Genomic DNA, 20902 nt, shown 5'->3' with positions numbered 1-20902 from the left:
TTGGCTGACATGCAAAATGTTTCTCAGAAATCACATAATAAATAAAAGTTGAATAATCAAAGTTTCCATGCCAACTCTCAGATGCGGCATCATCAAAAAGCTAAATACCAGAAGTCAATGGAGAATGGTGAATGTTTGAGAAAAACAAACCAGCACATAAGTCTTGTGAAGAGCTTCAGGCGTGAATTGGCAAAACTAATGTTTGCAAATATTAGGCCACTGCCATTCTGTGTTAGAGGCTGAAGAAACCAGAAAATCACAGACAATAAAGAGAAAAGTCTGCTTTATAGAGTGCTAAAACTTGTTTAAGGGCATGAATCCCATGTTGTTTAGAACGACATTGACCAGAAGCACAAATCAATCTTCATAGCAGGATTCTTGAGAAGGACCTGTTTTTACCCAGGAGCTACTTCTTTAAAACAAAAAAGTTTCAGTACAAAATGAAAAGATTTTTTATTATCAATTATGTTTGCTCTACAACTTTCCAAACTTTTTTCAAAATCAGCACAGTTGAGAGTGTTTTGTGTCGTTAAGAGCTGGGATCTAGAAAAAAGGAAATTATTATTAAGATGAGTCGAAATCCTTTTGATCCATCAATAGACAATTTGATTTATGAATTAAAAAAAACTCACATTTCTCTATAATTTTGGGTTGAATTTTAAGTATGTTATTTTAAGGCTTTGACTGTCATTTATTGTCATTATTTTGTAAAACAAAAATTTAGATTTATGATCTAAGAATAAGTGGTGGTTTTAAATTGTAAGAGGATTAATTAAGATAGGCCAACTTGCAGTAAGATCATATTCTCTTTTTTATTATTATTAATTTCCACTTATTGTACTAGTTTTCTTCACTGTAATCAAAATTAGCAACAATTAAGTACATAAAATTGAAAAAATTGCAAACCACTTGCTTAGAATGAGCAAATATTCTTATTATTGGGATTTATAACATTCAATTTTTAGTAGCGGGGATTCTTTTTTAGCTCATTTTTCTCTTTTAAATGCTTGTGTGGAACTCCTTGTCTCTAGATTTGATATATTATTACCAGATTTCTTGTTAAGTAAAAAGTACTTGCTACATTAACAGATAATTTTACTACTTTCAACTGATTTTCTTGTTAAGATTTGTGTTTTTCAGTGTTTTTTTTTTCTTTTCCTATTTTAAGACTACTTCTTTTTATATGAAGCAAACTTTGTTCTAAAGAATTTGTTAATTTACAAAATGTTAGCTCCAGTTCATCTTTCCTTCCTGTATTTAAGTTAATTGTTATCTATAATTGCAGGTTATGAATATATTGTTGTGAATTCTATGACTAAATACTTGGAAAACAATAATGAAACTAAATGCAGTGTTTTTTTTATTTTTATTTTTTACCTTTTGTGTGTCTTTTTTTTTTCAGAGATAAGCTGGGGCCCCTGAATGGAGTTGGAGTTCTTTCTGATTAAAAAATTTCAAGAAAGCCATTTTTGTTGTTTTATACAGTTGAGAATTTAAATTTTTTCACGATGATGATGATGATGATGATGATGATGAAAGATTTAAACCCTTCACTTACCAAAATGTAAATTACACCCAAACAAATCCCCACAGAAGGGTCTTAGCTAGCATTTTATGCTGGGAATCAGCTTACCCACGACAACAAGCAGCAATCTGACACCATATTCACAAAGCCGGTGCTGTTCTTAAACGTGTGTTTATTAAAGCAGCTTTAGGTATTGTTCCACACAGGTGTCATTTTCCTTCTTTTGCTGAAAGTGATGCATCACCGAACAAAAGCGTTCTCTGGGCCTGAAGCATCTCAGTAAAGCTTACACCAAAGGTCTGATGTGAGGTGTAAGCCATGACGCAGGTATGACAGCATGTTTGGTAGAGGGAAAAGCGGAGTAGAACCACAGTTTAAATATATCTTTACAGCAAAAGAGAGATGAAAGATGGAAGCAGGGAGGCAGACAGGAGAGAAGGAAAGCGTTAGGAGGAAGTATGTGACTTTGGGGTGGGTGTAGGGGCTTGGGGATGGGGAGGGTGCCAGCTTGTTTTATTTCCGGTTGACAAGACTTTGCGCTCCCTTTCTCTCTGTCGTTCCCTCTCTCTTTCATACTCTGCTATTCTTTCTCTGCTGCCCCCACCGCACCCAACCCCCCCTTTCTCTGTTACTTTCCTTCGAGATGCGCCTCTGAGAACGGAAAGGACTTGACAAGTTCAAAGGTAAATAGTATAAAGAACAGGGGCGGAAGATGCATTTAGACACCCGACTTAAGTATAATAATTACTTAGTCTGGCATTTGAATGTGGGATTTCAAAGGGAAGCATACATTCAAATAAACTCTAAAATCTGTGTGATTTTATATTTAACACATCCAAAACTTTCAGTTCCAACTTTAAATTATCAGATGTTTGCATGAAATATTGCAACATTTGACAAAGAATATCACAGAAATACTAGTTGTAAAAATTAGTTCCATTCCAATCATCTCTTGATCTGTTTTCAAAGTGTTCCCAGTGGTCTTTTTTATACATATATTTAAGTTGTTTTTAGGCAAAATCAAAAAAGTTGTCATTTTCCAGGACATAGTTTCTGCAGAGCGGCAGGCGTTCCTTAAAAATTCACCTCTGAGTTGTGGGCGGGATTTTTGGCGCAGAGCAAGCCTTCCTTCATTTCCCATTATCCCTTTTGTTTACACTCTCTCCAGCTGGCTTACAGGCCCCCCTCACCCCCAACCTAAGATTACAGGTGCAACAAAAATGGCGAGTAACATTGGAGCTATCCAGCCGTACAGTTTGGATCCAGATGCCGGCTCAGACAGGCCTTTTTCAACTGCCTTTTTTCATCTGCTCCTGATTCACAACAATTTTAATAAAGAAATATTCACAAATGCAGTTTTAAGCTTAATTCTTTTATATTTGTCCTCCATCATAAGAAAAATACCAAGAGATAAGGTGAAAAACGCCAAAACCAAAAATTTTATAGGAGTGGGTCTTTAAACGTCTCCAAGTAAAAGATGGTATCCAAAAATGCACATCATCAGCTCATAGAGCATCAAATTAGAGAAACCAGAGAAATTACGCATTACAGAGGCTAAATCGGAATCTGTTAACAGACAATGGCTTCTTGAATGTCACTTGTTTTTTTACTTTCCCTACTGTTGGACCAAAACCGTATGTTGTAGCATATTTTACAGGTTAGTGTGATTTTAAACTTTTATTGGCTTCATCGGTTTCCTTTTATTTTCAAATTCAAAATTAAATAGTTAACTCCTTGATTGACGCCTGAATTTATTTCCAGCTATAAAAAATATGACACCTCTGTTTTTGCTTTCAAGTAGAAGCTAAATTAAGGTAATTTTGGAGTCAAAGTGACTTGATGCATATTTGCATCAAATAGATGCTAAATATACCTGATAGTAAGAAAGTGTTAAGGTTTTCAAAAAAGGAATGGGTAGAATCTTACTTCATTTTATGCATAAACTTTCCATTTTAAATTCATAATAATTATTCACATAATAGCACAAAAGAATTTTTAAAAATAAAAAAAGCATCAAGGTACCAAAACAACGTTATAAAGTCACGATTGTCCGTGCATTGTCCCATTAAGCTTCTTATTTCTTAATTAGTTGTAAGGATTTAACAAAGAAATGAATCTAAGTTGTTGAATTTCTTCAAGTCTATTAGTGAAGAGTTGTAAGAGTAACTGAGAGAAAGTTTTTATTCCTTTTTTAGAGTAATAAAACTGCAGACATGACTTTGAGAGGTGGTTTTACTACATCCCTTCGCCCTCTTCTTCACTCTTGTGTTCTCAAGCTGCTAACACTTTTGTTTTTCAGAAATCGCAGTTGCATCTTATTGTGTTCCAGTTGTAGGAATGCGCTTCAACCTATGTGATCCCGACGTGCTGAGTGCAGTAGTGTGTGTGAGGAGGCGCGTGCTTCACTGCAAAGATTCATGTAGCTCCAGGACATGCATTTTTTTAGTGCATCTTGTTAGTTCATTCCTGTCACCTCTCTCTGCCTCTCCCTCCCACCATCCCTTGCTTTTTCAGCGCTGAAGGGGGGATGTGGACGGGGAGGTGGACGAGGGGTGGAGAGGAGGCAGTGGCGGTGGAGGCAGTCACCATGGTTACAATGCCAGTGCAAATATTCATCAACTTGTTAAAATAAAAACAAACGGGAGTGCATTATAATTGCTCCTCCTGACTGGATCCAATAATGTGTTCATATATTATGAGTGAAGAGGAGTAGAATGGAGGGGGGGGGGGGGGGGGGCATCACGCACACAGGAGTGCTACCAGTGACAAAAAAAAAGTGATAATCTGCTGACCAGCAGACACACGAATGACACACTCCAGCACACATTTCCACTCTTTTTGTGCAACTTTGTCACATTACCTGCTTATGGATTTTCCAATGACTACTTTTGTGAGTCTTTCCTCTCTTTTCTCTTTGTCCCCCCCATCTCCTGCTCTTCCTGTACTGTTGTGTAGCCCCGGGCGATACTGTGATGTGTCCTCCCTCTGTCCCTCCCTCCCTCTCCCGCTCTCTCTGTCCCTGTCACCTTCAATTGCTCTGTGAAACTAGACACACTGCCTGGGGCAGAGAGGGATGGGGGGGGGGGGGGGGAGGTAGAGACAGAGAGCAAGGAAAGGAAGGAGGAGAGGAAAAGAGGGACAGACATATTCGTGGACAGAAAGAAGAAATGGGATGTGTGCACACACTGATAATCGATCCGCCTTTACACTAATAACAAATCCACTCACAGTGCCCACAACTACAGAAATGGGTTGTTTTTGACCCCTTGACCTGGTTGTGTGTCTGCAAATGTGGCAATGGAAAGCCATTTGCTCTCCTGTATATTTCTGTTGCAATACAGTTTTGCTTTTTAGTAGGGGTGTAGCAATTGATCGACTTAATCGACGACTCGGTTCATATTCCTTCAATCCAACCAGATTAATCTATCTGAGGCCATTTATTAATCAAATCCATCTATAATAATTATAAAATTGTTTCAAGATTAAATAAATTGATTTTATCGACAATGAAAAAGACCTGATAGAGGTTTATATTACTAAAACGTAAAAACATCCTAGTGACATCACAGCAGACAACACATGTGATGGCAGCAAAGAATGATTAGTCCAACATTCCAGTCCAATGTGTGGAAACACTGAATTTTTACGACATGAATCCAGTCTTGTTAAAATTAATCATTATGATACTATTTAGCATAAATGCAAACTGAAATGGTGATAGCTACAGAGCTACCGTGTGGGACCTTTACAGTAAGTTAACTAACATTTCCTGGAAGACATTTGAACCCTGTATTTTTTCCTTGCTTCAGCTGAATAGGTCAGTTTCAGGTTACACTGGAAACTTTCAGCAACAAACATCATTACAGTATAACTATTTGTTTTTGCTTATATTTAAATGTTGGTTGACACTGAAAGTAGCAGTTTTTACCCTTGTGATGACTTTAATTAAGACTTTATCTAAAAACGTATGCGTCCTTTTACCCTCAAATCCAGGCAGAGATTGCTTACTCCTCACCTGTTTGTCAAAAATCATTACAGACTTGAAAAGAGAATTTCAAAGTAAGAGCTGTTTCCATCTTTTTTTTTTAGCTTTTATCTTCTTGACACCTTTGCTTGAAATTCTGTGCTGAATATACTTGAAATGTATTACTTCAAAACTTTATTTTCCTTGGGAATAAAAATGGATTTTGTTCATTGATTTAAATAGTTCTAAATCAAACATGTCACTTCAGCTTCTATGAAAGGCTTTGGAGGGAATGCCATGTATTTTCAAGCTGGATTTGTTTGAAATATGTATTGGAAAATTATAGAAATAACTAAAATTTAAATATACAATTCTGTACAGTTTAAAAAAAAGAATGTATTTTACTTTAGAATGTAATTTTGTATCAGATTTAACATTTTTCGTTTTGTTTTGAAAGCATATTATAGGTGCAAGATTTATACATAGATTACAGAAGAAGTACTTTGTGTGCAAAATGACCAAAGTCACATTTTTGAAGTGTAAGGTTTAAAAAACATGACACAGATCTAATGTTTACAAAAATTAGCTTATGTATTATGTATCGTTTTAACTTAAATGTCAAAGACTGTTTTGTCAGGTAATTTGCAATAATTTTATTTCCCTAACGTCGCAGAAGTGATTTGATTTGTATTTTGTGGTGTATTCATCCTCTGCTGGAGTTTGTATGTTTTGTATTTGAAAAGTTCAATAAAAAAAAAAAAAAAAAAAAAAAAAAAAATTTAAAAAAAAAAAAAAAAAAAAAAAAAAAAGAAGTGATTTGATCGTCCTTGGTACAGTCCTAGAATTCGATTGGCTCGCGCTGATGAAACAAAAAAAAAAGAGGCGGGGCGTGCATTTTGATTGGCTGAAGCACACAGGTAAGCAGTTCTCTGATCGAAACTGATTTGGGCTGAAAGTTTGGGGTGAAGGGGACGGTCTTCAATCTGGAGTGAGGTCGGAAACAAGCGAGAACCCGGATTTTTTTTCAACCTAAAATCTTTACCTGGAGTTTTTTTAATAGTTGAACGAGGAGTAACTATAGCTTTTTTTAATTGACATTTAAATTCGTTGGCGAATGTCTTGAATCGGGATTGGGAATCGTTTTGGCAGATTAAGTAACAGAAAATGTGGAGGAACCTTTTTTGCTCGGTTTTTTGCTGCGTCACAGGTGAGTTTCGAGTCGACCGTTAGTCTCCTCCTGCTTGTCCTCTTGTTACTCGACCTGAACACCGTACATTGTGTACCTTAATGCACCTTTTTTTTTTTTAAAATATTATTAAAATATTGCTTTTGAAGGAGGGTTCTTGATTGACTTGAAATGTTGTCTTTAAAGCACTTTGGACTACTACTCACGCGCAAGAATGTGGTCGACCTCCATTAATGGAGAACAGGATTGTGGGAGGGATGGACGCCAAAGAAGGGGCTTGGCCATGGCAGGTTGATATACAGGTAACAAACACGCACTTTTAACATAATAGTCCACCCTTTAAGCCTGGTTTCAGTTGATATAGCTGACCTGCTGAGGTGAGGTTTGTCTGTGATTATTATAAGGTGACTCATTGTTTTTTTTTTTCCTCCCCTTGGGCCTCCAGACAAAGACTGAGGGTCATATCTGTGGAGGCTCCATCATCACACAGAACTGGGTCTTATCAGCAGCACATTGTTTCCCCAAGTAAGACATTTATCCAAAGAACTCTTAAATATACCTTTACTCAGAACATACTTTTGTCAAATTTCAAGTTTTATGACGGATATCTTGACAAATATATTCTTTTTTAAATCGATATTTAAGCTGTCATGTAATTTAATGACTCACTCCAAATGAATACTGTGCTTTTGTGGCATTTTTCTCATGATAGAGGACATCTATAAAAATAAAAATCCGATTAAAACTATATTTCTGAGTTTGTCCTAATTGAAATTGTTGCAAATCAGCTGCAGATGGAAAAAATGTCATTGGAATATCATTGTAGCTGTGTTGTTGGTGCTCGTGGACAAATAGCTCGTCCGAGCTGGCATCTGGCTGGATGGCTCCAATATTGCTCGCCATTTTTGTTGAACCACTTCTGTTTGGTTGGGGGTGGGAGAGGCTGTAAGCTTGCAGGAGAGCATGTAAACAGATGGATGATGGGAAGAGGTTGGGCTTATTCTGCACCGACAGTCACAACTCGAATGAAATTCTGATGAACTCCTGCCGCTCTAGAGAAACTATGTCCTAGAAAATGACACAGGTTTTTGGATTTAGCCTGATTTAAATTAAAAGAGCACTGGAAAACACTTTTAAAATAGATCAAATGATTGGATGATTGGAGTGGGACCTTTATCACAAAAACATGTAAAGATTTGACATTTTTGAACTAAACCCATTCTTCTTTCGTTTAAGAACATATGACGTGGGCAACTACATTGTCTACGTTGGCCGGCACCAGACCCAAAGTAATAACCCGCACGAGTCGTCTCATTCTGTGAGCCGGGTGGAGATCCCATCCAGCTACGTTGAGTCTTACAAGGGGCAAGATGTGGCCCTGGTGCAGCTGTCCACCCCCATAACCTGGTCGGATTATGCTAGTCCTGTGTGTTTGCCCTCGTCTGACACCCAGTTTTCTACCGACATGCAGTGCTACGTAACCGGCTGGGGCAACACCAAAGAAGATGGTAAAACTTTCATTAAATTATGTCAAATATTTAATAAGGTCTGTTTTGTTAGTCAGTAAATGAAAGTGTGTTTTTTTTTGTGTGAAAATATAACTTTATTTAAAAACAAATGTTTATTATTCTTTGTGTTTTAAACAAAAAAAGTAAAAAGAATTAAACTCTAAGTTAATGTCTCCATTTATAGTCCAAACATTATGAGGATCTTGTCAAAAAAAATTTTTTTTGTCTTAAGAGCAAGTAATGGTGGAAAAACACATTTTTTGTGTCTTTCACAGTCCCTCTGTCAAGACCTGGGACTCTACAGGAAGTGAAGGTGCCAATCATCTCCCAGAGTTCATGTCAGGCGATGTACCTCTCAGATCCAACAGAGCAGGTGGACATTCTGAGTGACATGATCTGTGCTGGATACCAGACGGGCGGAAAGGACTCCTGCCAGGTATTATTTGATCAGCTGTTTGCATGTTTATTTACATCACAGAACTGGAATTTCTTTAGTTTTGTATAGATTCTTCTTTTTTTTGTGAGCATTTTGTCCCAAAATGCACCCTTTTTAGCATCTAAATGTTTGTGTAATCTCCTCAGGGTGACTCAGGGGGGCCTTTGGTCTGCCCGATGACAAATGGGACCTGGGTGCAGGCCGGAGTGGTGAGCTTTGGGATCGGCTGTGCTCAGCAAAACAAGCCAGGCGTGTACGCCAGGCTTACCACCTTCTCAAGCTTCATCAAGAAAAACGTACCAGAGGTTCAACTCTACGGAGGAGCCCATCACATCCAGAGTGGGAGCATTATTTTGCTGGTTAGCTTTGTGCTAACACTGCAGGTTCTACTTCAAAGATGATTTGCCATCAAAACTTAATTCCTGAGGGTAACTCTAAATCTCTGCCTCGGTGGCCTTTAATAGTCACATTATGTTACTTGTATCTGACGTGCACCAGAAGCCATAACAAAATGAGATCATGATTTTGTTTTGTTTTTTTAAATGACAGCTTTGTATGATGAGCTTTGATTAAAAGTAGATTTCATAGTTTTGTACTAAATCATAAATTGTGATCATTTTGCATTTCAATTAAATGTTGTTTAACCTAAAAGTCAGCTTTATCATTTATACTCCATCCTGTATATGTATATTCTATCATACTATACACAATATCTTTGGCTTTTTTGTAAGAGATCAAGGGGAAATTGCATTTAGTGCACACTTTTATTTAGGTATCTTTTACCTTTTTTTTATTTAAAGTGACGTAGCATTCATGCATTTATTTCCAAGATTTGTCTTTTATTACAGAGAAATCAGTCTTGTGTTCTCTCTCTCTAAAAAAAGCAATTTCGTTTTCCAAATGTTTAAAATGTAACTTAGGAGTCGGGAGCTATGCCATCAGAGAGGATCATGGGAGAGCCGAGCTGTAGCTCCTGCTGCAGCGACTCCAGGTCAGCTGGAGTCATGCGGTGCACCTCGCTCCAGTCGGATAAGAGGGAGGCGGAGAGGGGGGCTGAGTCATAGCTGAAAGACAAAAGAAAATGAAAAAGACGGTGTGCTCTCAGTAAAAGTGCAGCACGTGGGTTAATGCATGTCATGGCGTGCATGTCGGTAACTACCGGAATTTTACATTTTGACTAGAAGGTCAAACCTGTTTGACTTTAACCCAGCTCTCTTTGTATTTTGGATTGCATATAGAAGGGACACTTGGTTTGATATAAGGGAACTAAAAGACCTCAAGTGTGAAAGATTTTGCATTATGATGATGATGTAGATTCCCAGTTGAGTATTGATGTTTCTGTTGAACTCTTAAGTTTTAGTATCAGATCTCACCTGTCCCGGTCACAGTTTTGCAGGTCCGTCAGAGATTGGTTCAGAAGGTCATCCAGATCAAAGCCCACGCCATACCCAGCACCGCTGCCTTTAGGGGTGACTGAGAACACCGGCGGTAAAATGTCCTCCACCTGACAGAGGAAAACACACAAACTTTTGTTTCCATTAAAGGTAAACTAAGACTTGTCTGTAAATGAATCCCAGTCCAAACCTGGGACTTGGACAGCTGCAGGGTGACTGTGTGGATGTCAGGAGCAGTAGGGGCTCCCTGCTGTCCTGTATCGGTGAACACCAGGCTGGGATGAGGCTGAGAGGAGACCCCTACTGTCCCACAGAGGGGATTTCTGGTCTCTGATGTTGGTTTCCCTCCTAATGTAGAACATAGCTTCTCTATTTGCCCTGAATTTCCTGTCATCGTATTGAGGTTATTCTGACCTCCGATGCCCATGTTCCCGTTGGTCTCTTGGGCGTTGAGGGTTGCCGCTCTTGACAAAAAACTCTCTAAAGGGAGCAGCTGTGGCTGCGGGTCAGCCTTGGTTTGGGGCTGCAGGAAGCTGGATGGCGCCGGCTGTGTCGTTCTGTTTGGTTGGTGTGGCGGCCTCGTCGCCAGTTGCTGGCCACTCCAATTCCCTAAACAGCCAAACCTGCTTTGGACGCCACTTTCAGGGTGAGGCTTCAGGGCGTTTTTAACGAACCCACCAGCCATGGCCATTAAGTCGATCCCTGCATTCACAGTAACTAGATCAGCTGAGGGGGTCTGCTGGTTCATGGAGAAAGGCAATGATGGTGGTTGAGCGCTGGGCGACTGAAACAAGCCATGCTGGTTCGGGTTTACTTGAGAGATTAGCTGGTTGTGTGCCTGAAACGTTCTCGCCTCGTCGGTTTTATTGTTCATCGTTTCCGCGGTGATCTCTGTAACTGCACCCGTGTGAGAACTCTCGTTACAATCCTTGTTCTTGCATCCATCGTTGTTAGGAGTTTGAGATTTGTCGCAGCGGCTGTCCATCATCCTCGTCCAGCGCTGCAACAAGCTCTTGTCGTTGTCACTCAGCAACACCCCACCCAAAGAGTCCCCCTGTTTTCCCTCCCGTCTTTCCTTTTCTTTCATTTTTTTCTCCCTCTCTCTTGCTCGTTCCTGCCTCTTCTTTCTTTTCTCCTCTCTTTCCCGCTGACGCTCCTGGGCTGTGACAGACCGACGGGACTCTAGAACAGAGGACAGGGAGGATGAGGCGCCTCCTCCTGCACCGCAGTCAATACCGATGGCCGAGGCTCCTCCATCTGCAAAGAACAGATCAGAGAATGCACAGAAATGCAAGCCAAAAAAAACAAGGAATGATAAATATTGAGCTTACCACTCCTGGCTTTTTGTCTGATGGCAGACTTTAATAAAACTGCCTTAAGGGCATTTTTGGTGTCCTCTGAAATGGCGCCCTCTTTCCTGGTTCCCTCTGCTGCAGGTTGAGAACTCCTCGAGTTCTTGCCAAGTGACTGTGAAAGGGACTGAGAGAGTGAGTGGGCCTGTGCCACAGACAGAGACAGGGAGTGGGCAGAGGCGGGTATGGGTGCCGTCCTCCGTGGCGGTGCAGTGGTGGGAGCCTGGGCCGCTGACTGAGCCTGAGTGTTCATTAAATACTCATGAACTTCACGGTCTCTCATCGCTTCCGATGAAGCACCCTGACTAGACACTGGGGTCGTTAAATCTATCGTCTCCGGCTGGCCGCTGTCAGAGTTGGCACTGGGCATATCCACGTCAACTGGGCCACTTTCAGTTTTACTGAGAAGCGATAAATTGTGGGTCACGCATGTCCTGGTGACATCTAAAAGGGCTGCAGACTTGTCAAAGGCTTTGATCTGATCAGCAAATGCTTGGTTTGCTTCTGCTGGATGGTTTTGCTGCTGCTGTATCTGTTGTGCTCTTGGTACCATTGGAAGCAGTGAGGATTCGGTCAGATTGTCAGCAGTTGGAGCATTACTCTGGTTATTACTTTGCGCAGCGGCTCCCTTGTTCCCTCTCGGCAATGGCTTGAATTGCAGCTTCTGACGGCAGCTTTGTTTCTTTTTATGAAAGTCCTGGATTTCCATTAAAATGGCATCTTTGATTTGTTCCTTGCTCATTGCAATCTTATCAAATTCAAAGTCAAAAGCTGGAACGCATATAGGCTCGTCATCCGGGTCGTGGTATTTCGCCAAGTATGGGTGCTCGAGTGCCTCCGTCACACCGATTCGTTGGCGGGGATCGAAGCGCAACATGGCCCCCAGCAAGTCCAGGGCATCTGGTTCAGCTTGTGGGTACAGTTTGGACAAAGGCACAGCAGTTCGTGATGGAAGGCTCTGAACATAGGAGCGCACTCTTTCAGCCCTTATAGCGCTTATTAAACCCTCAGGAGGTGTGCCCAACACACTTAAAATGAGCTGAAGCTGGTGGACGTAGTGTTTCCCAGGAAAAAGCTGCTTTCGGCCCAACATTTCCGCAAAGATGCAGCCCACAGACCACAGGTCAATAGCCAGACTGTAATGGTTCAGAGAGAGGAGCAGCTCAGGAGCGCGGTACCATCGAGTTGCCACATACTCGGTCATGAAGGAGTACGACTCCTCGGGGTGGGAACTTAGCCCCCTGGCCATGCCAAAGTCCCCGATTTTCAGCTCACAGTTTTCATTCACCAGCAGGTTGGAGGGTTTGAGGTCGCGGTGGATGACGTTGGCAGAGTGCACGTACTTGAGGCCACGGAGGAGCTGGTAGAGAAAGTAGCGCGTGTGCTCGGGGGTTAGTGTTTGGGTGGAGTGGATGATCTGATGAAGGTCACTCTCCATGAGGTCCAGCACCACATACCTGGACACACAGCAAGTAAAGAGGTAAGACAACAGATTCTCCTCAAAGCATTTGAAGTGACCTCTAAAAATACTGAAATACTCTTAACTAACTTAACTAATAGAGATAAAAGTGGTTAAATCTGTCTAGAGCAAAACTTAAAGGCACACACATACAATAAATGTAAGTTTTTAAAAGATTCCCATTTTATGTGCAATTTCATCCATAGAAAACATTTTAAAATGGAAAATTGTTTTTTATGAGCCAAAAGGACACGTATACATACACAGACTTGAAGGCTGAGTGAGGAAGATTTGGCTGGAGGATGTCTTTGATGGCGATAATGTTGTCATGTTTGAAATGTTTGAGAATCTTAAGCTCTCTTAAGGTGCGTTTGGCATTTGTCACCACCTCAAAAGCGTTGGAGATTTTCTTTATTGCCACCTGCTGGCCTGTGTATGTGAAAGACACGGAGGGATGAGCAGTGAGAGTGAGGAGCAGCTCGTATTCAATTTCTTCATGTATTCAGAATGTGTGGCAGACAGTAACTACCATTGTCCCGTCTTCTGGCAGATGAAACGACTCCATATGCCCCGGTACCAATGGTTTCTATGATATCATATTCCTCCCCAACGTCAAACTTCACATCGAGAGAGTGTGCTTTCAGCAACGCCAGGTTCTTTGCCGTCGTGCTGGTGTCGGCGTCTTCCACTCCTTGTTGGTTCTGGGCTTCTCTGCCCTTTTCCGTGGCCATTCTTTCAGGTGAAGCCATGTTGGACTCAATTTTTCCAGCCACAGCATTTTTTGTAGCCATTTTCTGGAAAGATTAGAAGAAAAAGAAAAAAAACTGTTAAAAGTGGGCCTGCACAATAAATCCCATATTTTTCTGCATCACAATATCAGCAATTATGCAATTTATGGTTACCTTAAATGTTAACACACATGCAAAAACCATCCTATGGCAGCTTGACGGTTTTAACCTTTACGCATTTGACCAATCGGATGGACCCCTTTTTTGTTGATGTGGGTCCTTTGGTTTACACTTAATGTAGACTTCTATTGAAACTATTCCAATAGAAATGAAATATTTTTTGTTTTGTTTTTGTTCATGTATCGCAAGTTCAATCATCACTTCAATATTGATCACTAATATCACACATTGCATGTTTTTTTTTCTAAATCGTGCAGCCCTTTTTAAAAGACTTTCATCTACATTACTGTGAGTTTTTCTCTCTGTCACTTTACTGCTTTTCATGAAGTTAGTTTCCAAGAATTAACAAAGAACTGACATCTATACTTCCCACATGAAATCCCAGGGCTGAAATGTCACACCAGAAACCTGTTAAAACAATGTCAGCTTGGATTACTGGGTGGCCTAAATGAGTATAGACACAAAAAAATTCAACTTTATCATACATCTTCAAAAAATTCTCTACCGTAATATTTAAGCTTTATTTTGAAATAACATGTTTTGATCAAAATGTTGTAAATATCTTAAATAAATAGTTATGTGCAAATGAAACAGGTTTTGATCAAAATGATCAATAAATGGAATCAAAAGAACTTTGAAGAAACACCAAAAGTATTTTTTCTGAGAGTAACCCAGTCTGAAATAGAACAATTAAAAAGAGAAATCGGACTGTTAAAACAACAATAGTAATCAAGCCACAATGTATGTAATATCCTGTCCCTGACCAATTACAGAAAGAAGCCTTGTTTTCTGCGTAAATAGAACAATATTGTTTGACACAAAGCAAACGAATGTCATGAACATAAAGAATCCAAACAGTGCTAACAGACCGTGAGGCCCAGCAGTAAACTGGACGAACCCCCTACCTTTAGTGAAAGGTCCTGAGACAGATTAGTTAGCGATCAAATCGGCCTAACGGTAGCTTCAAAACACAGCAATTGACATTCTGTGTTGCCAACAACAAACAAAGATATATGACCGTAGCCTTACCCACTTTTTGTGACGCAGGGGCGTAACCTAACTGCTACCTGAACCTGTCTTTTCTTTTGATTAATGCCTCGAAACGGTCTTTTTTCTTGTTGTAATGAAGCTTGAATGTAAACTACACGCGAGCGTTTCTAAAATGCATGTCATATTTGTATATTCTAAGACGTTTTTACAATAATAATTATGTTTAAAGTCGGAGAAGCCTCAAAATACCTTGTGTGGAGCTTCCTCAATCGCTTCCTTATTCCTTTTGAGTGCAAAGCGAAGAACCAATGAGATGAGAGAACGTTGAAGAAATTGTCCAATGAAATTGCGTAGAAAATTTAGGGCGGGGTTTAAGAAGACAAAGATTGTCTTTGTTTATATCTTTATTATTTCCACGAACTGAGTTTAGAAAACGAAACATGACGTATTTACTGTATTTTTATTCGTTTAGTCATTTACAAAGAAAAAAACATGCTAAAATGTTGTGTTTTTATAACACGTTCACAAAGCAGCAATTAGCTGTTTTTTTGATTTTTTAAGTATTATTTACTAAAAGGAAAAAAACAATATTAAAGTAAATATAAATGCATATATACAGACTTACGCAAATCATGGAACGAAGTTTTATTTTAAAAAAAAGATTTATTTTATTCATTTGTAATTATTATTATACATCTCTCTATAAAGCTGTACAGCTTGCATGCGCACAGCAACTTTTTTTCTCTTTCTTTTTTTCCAGAAAGCTGCACAGGCTGAAGGCCGTAGTAAACAAACTTTAACGACCATATGTGAGGTTCAACATCTGGACCCAAACATCCAATGACAGGAAACCTTAAAAAGTTCCCGAGTCCAATCAGAAGAGACTGTTTCCTAACAGAGCCTCCATGCAAAGGACAAGAGAGGAAAGACTGTTAAAGCTGATCTTGGCATTTATTTCCTAAACTTTCATAGTGATCCATATTTGTCCAGACTTGTCCACATGGCTGCAAATCAGGCTATGCCGGCATGGGAGAGGAAGGCGCGCGTTTTTCTGTGTTTCTTCGGCTTGGTTTTATCCGTGTATGCCCTCCACGTCGAGCTGTCCCGTGAGAGAGACCCAGATTACAGGGCGATGTGCGACCTGGGGGAGGCTGTCAGCTGCTCCAAAGTTTTCACCTCTAGGTATGACTTCATTCTTCCTTCTGGTAGCGGCAGTAACTGCGCCAACTCCAAACTTTTTCCCCTAACAAGCTGAAAACCTGCATTAACTTCAGTGGATTCTCTCCACCCCCCAGCATTGCCACGTGTTAGAAATTCCCATTGAGGGTATGGAAGCCTGGATGTGACATACAATAAAATAAAAAGTAAATTGATTCACACTTTTTGTGTGCACAAATTAGCATTTTGCAAAAAACAGTTTAGTATTTTTGGACACAAATTAGTAGTTTGTGGTACAAATTAGTGTTTTGTTTAAAACACATAAATTTTTTTGTCCACATAAATTTGTATTTTGTGGTTACAAATTTGTATTTTATTAGCCGTTTGTGGGCATATATCTGTGCACACATATAAGCATTTTGTGGCCACAATTTAGTATTTTGTGTGCACGAATTAGCATTTCATTTGCATTTTGTGTCCATTAATTATCATTGTATGGGCACAGATTAGCATTTTGTGGCTAAAAATTGTTTTTTGTGGCCAAAAGTTGGTATTTTATTAGCATGTTGTGGACACAAAATAATATTTTGTTTAGACGTGAATATTTTAAAGGGCACAGATTAGCCAGTTTTGTGCCCACACTAGTAATTTGTGGGTACTAATGAGTCATCTGTGCCCATAAAATCCTTAGTCTTGGTCATCAAATATTAATTCGTGGTCATAAAACTATTATTTTAAGTAAATATTTTGTTGTGTCCCTGACTCCATGGCATGGACTCCATAGCATGTCTCACAAAGTTATTTCACATATTTCCAACATGACGTGCCCTTTACTTTGACAACTATTTTTAATTTTTTTTCATGCAAAGAAAACTTTTACGATTTTTGTAACATTTTCCGGAATTGGATTCCATGTTTTAATTTCTCCCTGGCAGATGGGGACGTGGTTTTGGTTTGGTCCAGTACTTTGTGGGCACAGATAGTCTGTTAAACCAGCCCAACAGCATCCTTGGCATCATATTTTACACTCTGCAGCTGGGTCTCGGTAAGTGAACCATAGTAAAATTACAGTGGACATCTTTTAGTTTAACACAGTTTAAGTTAAGATAAGTCAAATAAATTTTTGTTTTTTTGCAGGACTATCTCTGTCTAAAAAGGCAGCGCTGGCCTTGGTCCTCTCCTCCTGGGTGTCTCTGGCTGGCTCACTCTATCTTGCATCTATTTTGGCCTTTGTTTTGGGAGATTTCTGCATGGTTTGTGTGTCAACGTATGTTATCAATTTTGCACTGTTCTACACAAACCTAAAACGAAGGAGAGCGGTGGAGGCAATCAAGAAAAAAGCTGGATAAAATGGGAAAAAATCAAATTTCAAAACCTGATTAAGCCAATCTGCAGTGAGCGTAAAATGAGAAGTATCGGTTTTGCTGAATGATTTTATTATTTGTTTTGTTTTGTTTTCAGAAAAGGCAATACAGTTACATATTTTTAGCAACACTGCATTTGTGATTAAAATTTTTTTTACCATTGTCAATCCTTTATTGTTTTTCTGTCATGAGTATGTCTTGAACTCATCAAATTTTACAAAGAAATCTAGAAAACAACCACAAGGGGGCGCCAAATACAAACATAGTGAGATAGAAAGATGGATCCGTAGTATTGCACTTACATTTTTCAATCAAAAATAGATGTAAAATATAGAGGAAATGATGCCCTAATTTTAATTTAATCATTATTTCATTACTGCAAATAGTATGTACAAGATGTGAATTATTTTACAGTGAAATGTCTGGAGACAATGTTTTCTAATAAATAATTAGACATTTGTTGGTATTTAATTCTTAGTTCATTTTTCGTTCTTGTTTTAGTGCCCATCGCTGTAAAGCAGCAAGTCACATCTGTAAATTAACTCAAAAAGAGGTATCATTTTTTTTTTAAACGGTCATGGCTGACATTACTAACTTATGTGTCCAAGCTTATGTTAACCCTTGTGCTATCCTAGGCACTGTAACATTGGGAGTTGGGTCATCTAGACCCCACAAGACAGTGCGCTGAACCTTTTTTCTTCAATGATTTGTGATCTTCACTTTTATCCACCTTTGTCATGGTAGGAATAACACGTCAATGTAAGGATGGGGTCATAGGATAGCACAAGGGTTAACCACCCGTCCTAAATTTACAACATTATTGACTTTTTTTAAAGCTTCTGATTACAAAGATAAATTCTTTTTTTTAAAGATGCATCACAAAATAAGGTCGAAACGATCTGATTAATTGACAAACTGCTAATAGTAAATGAGATGTAACAAAAAACAAAGATAAGGACATGACTCCCTTTTGATTTTGTAAAGAACAAAGCATAATGTTTTGTAAAAAAAAAAAAAAAGCTATAAAACACAGTTATATGAGGTAGTTCACTGCAAATATTTTGAGTTGTGCAAAAAATCATTTTGAAATTGTACAAAATTCAAACATTTAAAAAGATACAGTGAATGTGAAAAATAAAAAACCTTGTTACTAGGTTGTGGGAGCAGCAGTCCAAGCCCAGACTTCCCAATACCCGGCCACCTCCTCCGGCTCTACTTGGGGGATTCAGAGGCGTTTCCAGGTCAGCTGAGAGACGGAGTACTTCTAGCATGTCCCAGGTCTTCCTCTGAGTCTCTCCCCAGTGGGACATGCCCAGAACACCTCACAACAGAGGCATCTGGACCAGATGACCAAGCCAACTTACTTGGCTCCTCTTGATGTGGAGGAGTAGCAGCTCTACTCCAAGCTCTCTTCGAGTGACCGAACTCCTCACCCTGTGAAGGAAACTCATTTTCATTGATTTTTCTGACCATAGGTGACTATTGGAACAAAGATCGACTAGTAAATTGAGAGCTTTGCTTTCTAAACCAGCGCTCTCTTTAATCAGAACCATGACTTCAGACGTGGTGGAGCTGACCCTCATCTCAGCCATTTCCTTCTCGGTCCAACACATCGTAAAAGTCCTGAATTTATTTTGGTGACTTTCATATTATTTCCCTCCTTTAAATCCATATAAACTTGTGACAATTTAGAAACAGGCGTCATAGAAAAGCAATTTCAATTAAAATTATTCCAAATGTGTATCGCCTGTCCGTCCTGGGGGAGGATCCCTCCTTCATGTGGGCACCCCTGAGGTTTCTTCGTTTTTTCCGGAATCCGGTTTTTTTGGGAGTTTTTCCTTACCGCGAAGGGGGGTCTAAGGGCAGGGATGCCAGTATAGCTTAGTCAGTTTCTTAGTTCATTTTAGTATTTTCCTATTGAACTCTTTGTATTCGTGATCCTTTTGAGTTCATGTTTTACTTCGAAGCCCATCAAGACGACGGTTGTTGTGATTTTGGGCTATACAAATAAAATTGAATTGAATTGAATTATTTTAGACCAATAGGGATTAGTGATTCCCAATTAGTGATCCGTATCAGTAAAGACTCAAAATCCTGTTTTTAAACATGTTCTAGTAGTATTTATTCTCATTATGGAGGACAGATATGAAGAAAATTAAGCTTAAAATTGCATTTCTGAGTTTTTCTTTAGTCAAATTGTGGAAAAATGTCAAAAGCTTGTAGTTAGTACAAACTACGACTGGCATGCCACAAGCTCGCTACTCCGTTCCATGACTAGATCCATGAACGTCTTTGTTTTCTTCATCTGAACTGGTTCAAAACTGTGTGTAAACAAAGAGATGATGTGGAATGAGCACAGGTTTACTCCCTGCCAACAGTCCCGCCCACAACTCAGAGGCGAATTTCCGATGAACTCCTGCCGCTATCTCCTAGAAATGAACTCTTAAGTTTTTCAAACAGAACTTCCTTGTTATTTGGAAATAGAAAAGGTTTAGTAAGAGAACTGCTGACTTCTACAAAATGACCACGAACATCTGTTGCTCCTAGTTTCTCACAGTGGTGCCTCCAGAAATTTTTCCTGGGGGTGGCCGGTAGGGGGCCACTTTAAATCTTGGGTTGGCACACAAAAACCATGAGCTATATTTATAAAATTAATTCTACTAAACGTAGTAAAACAGCTTTTAGAAAACTAACAGCCTACTGATGTATTTTTTATTTATTTTGTTGATATTTAATGCCTGACCCTTGTGCTATCTTAGATGACCCCACCCTTACATTGACGTGTTCTCCCTACCATGACAAAGGTGGATAAAGGTGGAAAGATTTCATGTAATCAATGGACACAAGTGAGGTTCACAAATCATTGAAGAAAAAAGGTTCCGAGCACTGTATAGTGGGTCTAGATGACCCAACTCCCAATGTTAAAGTGCCTAGGATAGCACAAGGGTTACATGTGTCTGCTTGGGGTGTTTGGCTCTTGACTAGGGGATATCTATAATGAACAAAAAGTCAGTTGTGCTAAAATAAAAATAATAATACCCTTCCATGGCAACAATTCATTATATCTGTAGACATTTCTATTCAGACTAATAAACATGAAACAGTTTCATTAATAACTTCACCTGTTGGTCCAGGAACAGGTAGAGCCCCTTTTGCTGAGTTCTCTGACCAATGATCCTGACTGTCCCTCATCTGATGCTGTCTCATGTTTGTCTTCCTCATTATCTTCTGTCATTCATGATGGCTGTGGATCATGCTGCTCAGTCTCATCTTCCTCCTCCTCATTACTCCTCTGTTGCACCATCTCTTTTGCTCCTTCTGCTGTACTTTCCTTCTTAAAATAAATTAAAATAAGAATATATGTAAACTTTCTCTTCATTCTCTGAAAATTGACATACACAAGCATCAACTAATGACTTTAGGTAACTCTGTGGAAACAGGTCAAAGACACATCCAAATGCTGCGGTAACACAACAACACAGTCCACAAACAGATTTGAAAAGAAATGTAGCGCCACTGGTTTCTCATAACTTACTGCCTGTTCAATATTCATAGAACCCTTTCAATCAAGTAAAATGTATGAATTTTTTTCCAATAAACTTTATTGCACATTTTTCAATTTACAGAAATTCACATTAAGTTTTTTTAGTGCTCATGT

The 20902-nt window shown here is 39.2% G+C and overlaps 3 protein-coding genes across 7 annotated transcripts; 2 read left to right on the top strand and 1 right to left on the bottom strand.

Moving 5' to 3' along the window:
• The first annotated feature begins 6429 nt into the window (after positions 1 to 6429).
• On the top strand, positions 6430 to 9270 carry LOC101157892 (serine protease 27). Its single transcript, XM_004080497.3, has 6 exons — positions 6430 to 6696; positions 6862 to 6977; positions 7121 to 7200; positions 7912 to 8183; positions 8459 to 8619; positions 8766 to 9270. Exons 1-6 carry the CDS (start codon positions 6654 to 6656, stop codon positions 9018 to 9020), a joined length of 927 nt encoding a protein of 308 aa, XP_004080545.3. The 5' UTR covers positions 6430 to 6653; the 3' UTR covers positions 9021 to 9270.
• A 102-nt stretch (positions 9271 to 9372) lies between these two features.
• Positions 9373 to 15055, bottom strand: LOC101157651 (mitogen-activated protein kinase 7). Of its 5 annotated transcripts, XM_020711895.2 has the most exons (8): positions 14972 to 15022; positions 14091 to 14140; positions 13354 to 13618; positions 13088 to 13253; positions 11345 to 12822; positions 10204 to 11270; positions 9993 to 10123; positions 9373 to 9683 (listed from the first exon to the last, which is right to left on the bottom strand). In XM_020711895.2, the coding sequence occupies exons 3-8, from the start codon at positions 13613 to 13615 to the stop codon at positions 9536 to 9538; spliced, it is 3252 nt and encodes a 1083-aa protein (XP_020567554.1). In that variant the 5' UTR covers positions 13616 to 13618; positions 14091 to 14140; positions 14972 to 15022; the 3' UTR covers positions 9373 to 9535. The 5 variants fall into 5 exon arrangements, with proteins under 5 accessions (XP_020567554.1, XP_011486362.1, XP_011486363.1 ...); XM_011488060.3 differs by lacking the exon at positions 14091 to 14140 and having other exon boundaries at positions 14972 to 15055; XM_011488061.3 differs by lacking the exons at positions 14091 to 14140; positions 14972 to 15022 and adding an exon at positions 14762 to 14948.
• A 165-nt stretch (positions 15056 to 15220) lies between these two features.
• Positions 15221 to 17241, top strand: vkorc1 (vitamin K epoxide reductase complex subunit 1). The gene is made up of 3 exons (XM_004080314.4): positions 15221 to 15904; positions 16816 to 16925; positions 17018 to 17241. Exons 1-3 carry the CDS (start codon positions 15723 to 15725, stop codon positions 17227 to 17229), a joined length of 504 nt encoding a protein of 167 aa, XP_004080362.1. The 5' UTR covers positions 15221 to 15722; the 3' UTR covers positions 17230 to 17241.
• The last annotated feature ends 3661 nt before the right edge of the window (positions 17242 to 20902 follow it).

This window comes from Oryzias latipes, chromosome 19 (assembly GCF_002234675.1).
Source record: "Oryzias latipes chromosome 19, ASM223467v1".
Lineage (NCBI taxonomy): Eukaryota > Metazoa > Chordata > Actinopteri > Beloniformes > Adrianichthyidae > Oryzias > Oryzias latipes.
The sequence above is the reverse complement of the archived record's forward strand: the minus strand, read 5'-3'. Positions and strand labels throughout refer to the sequence as shown.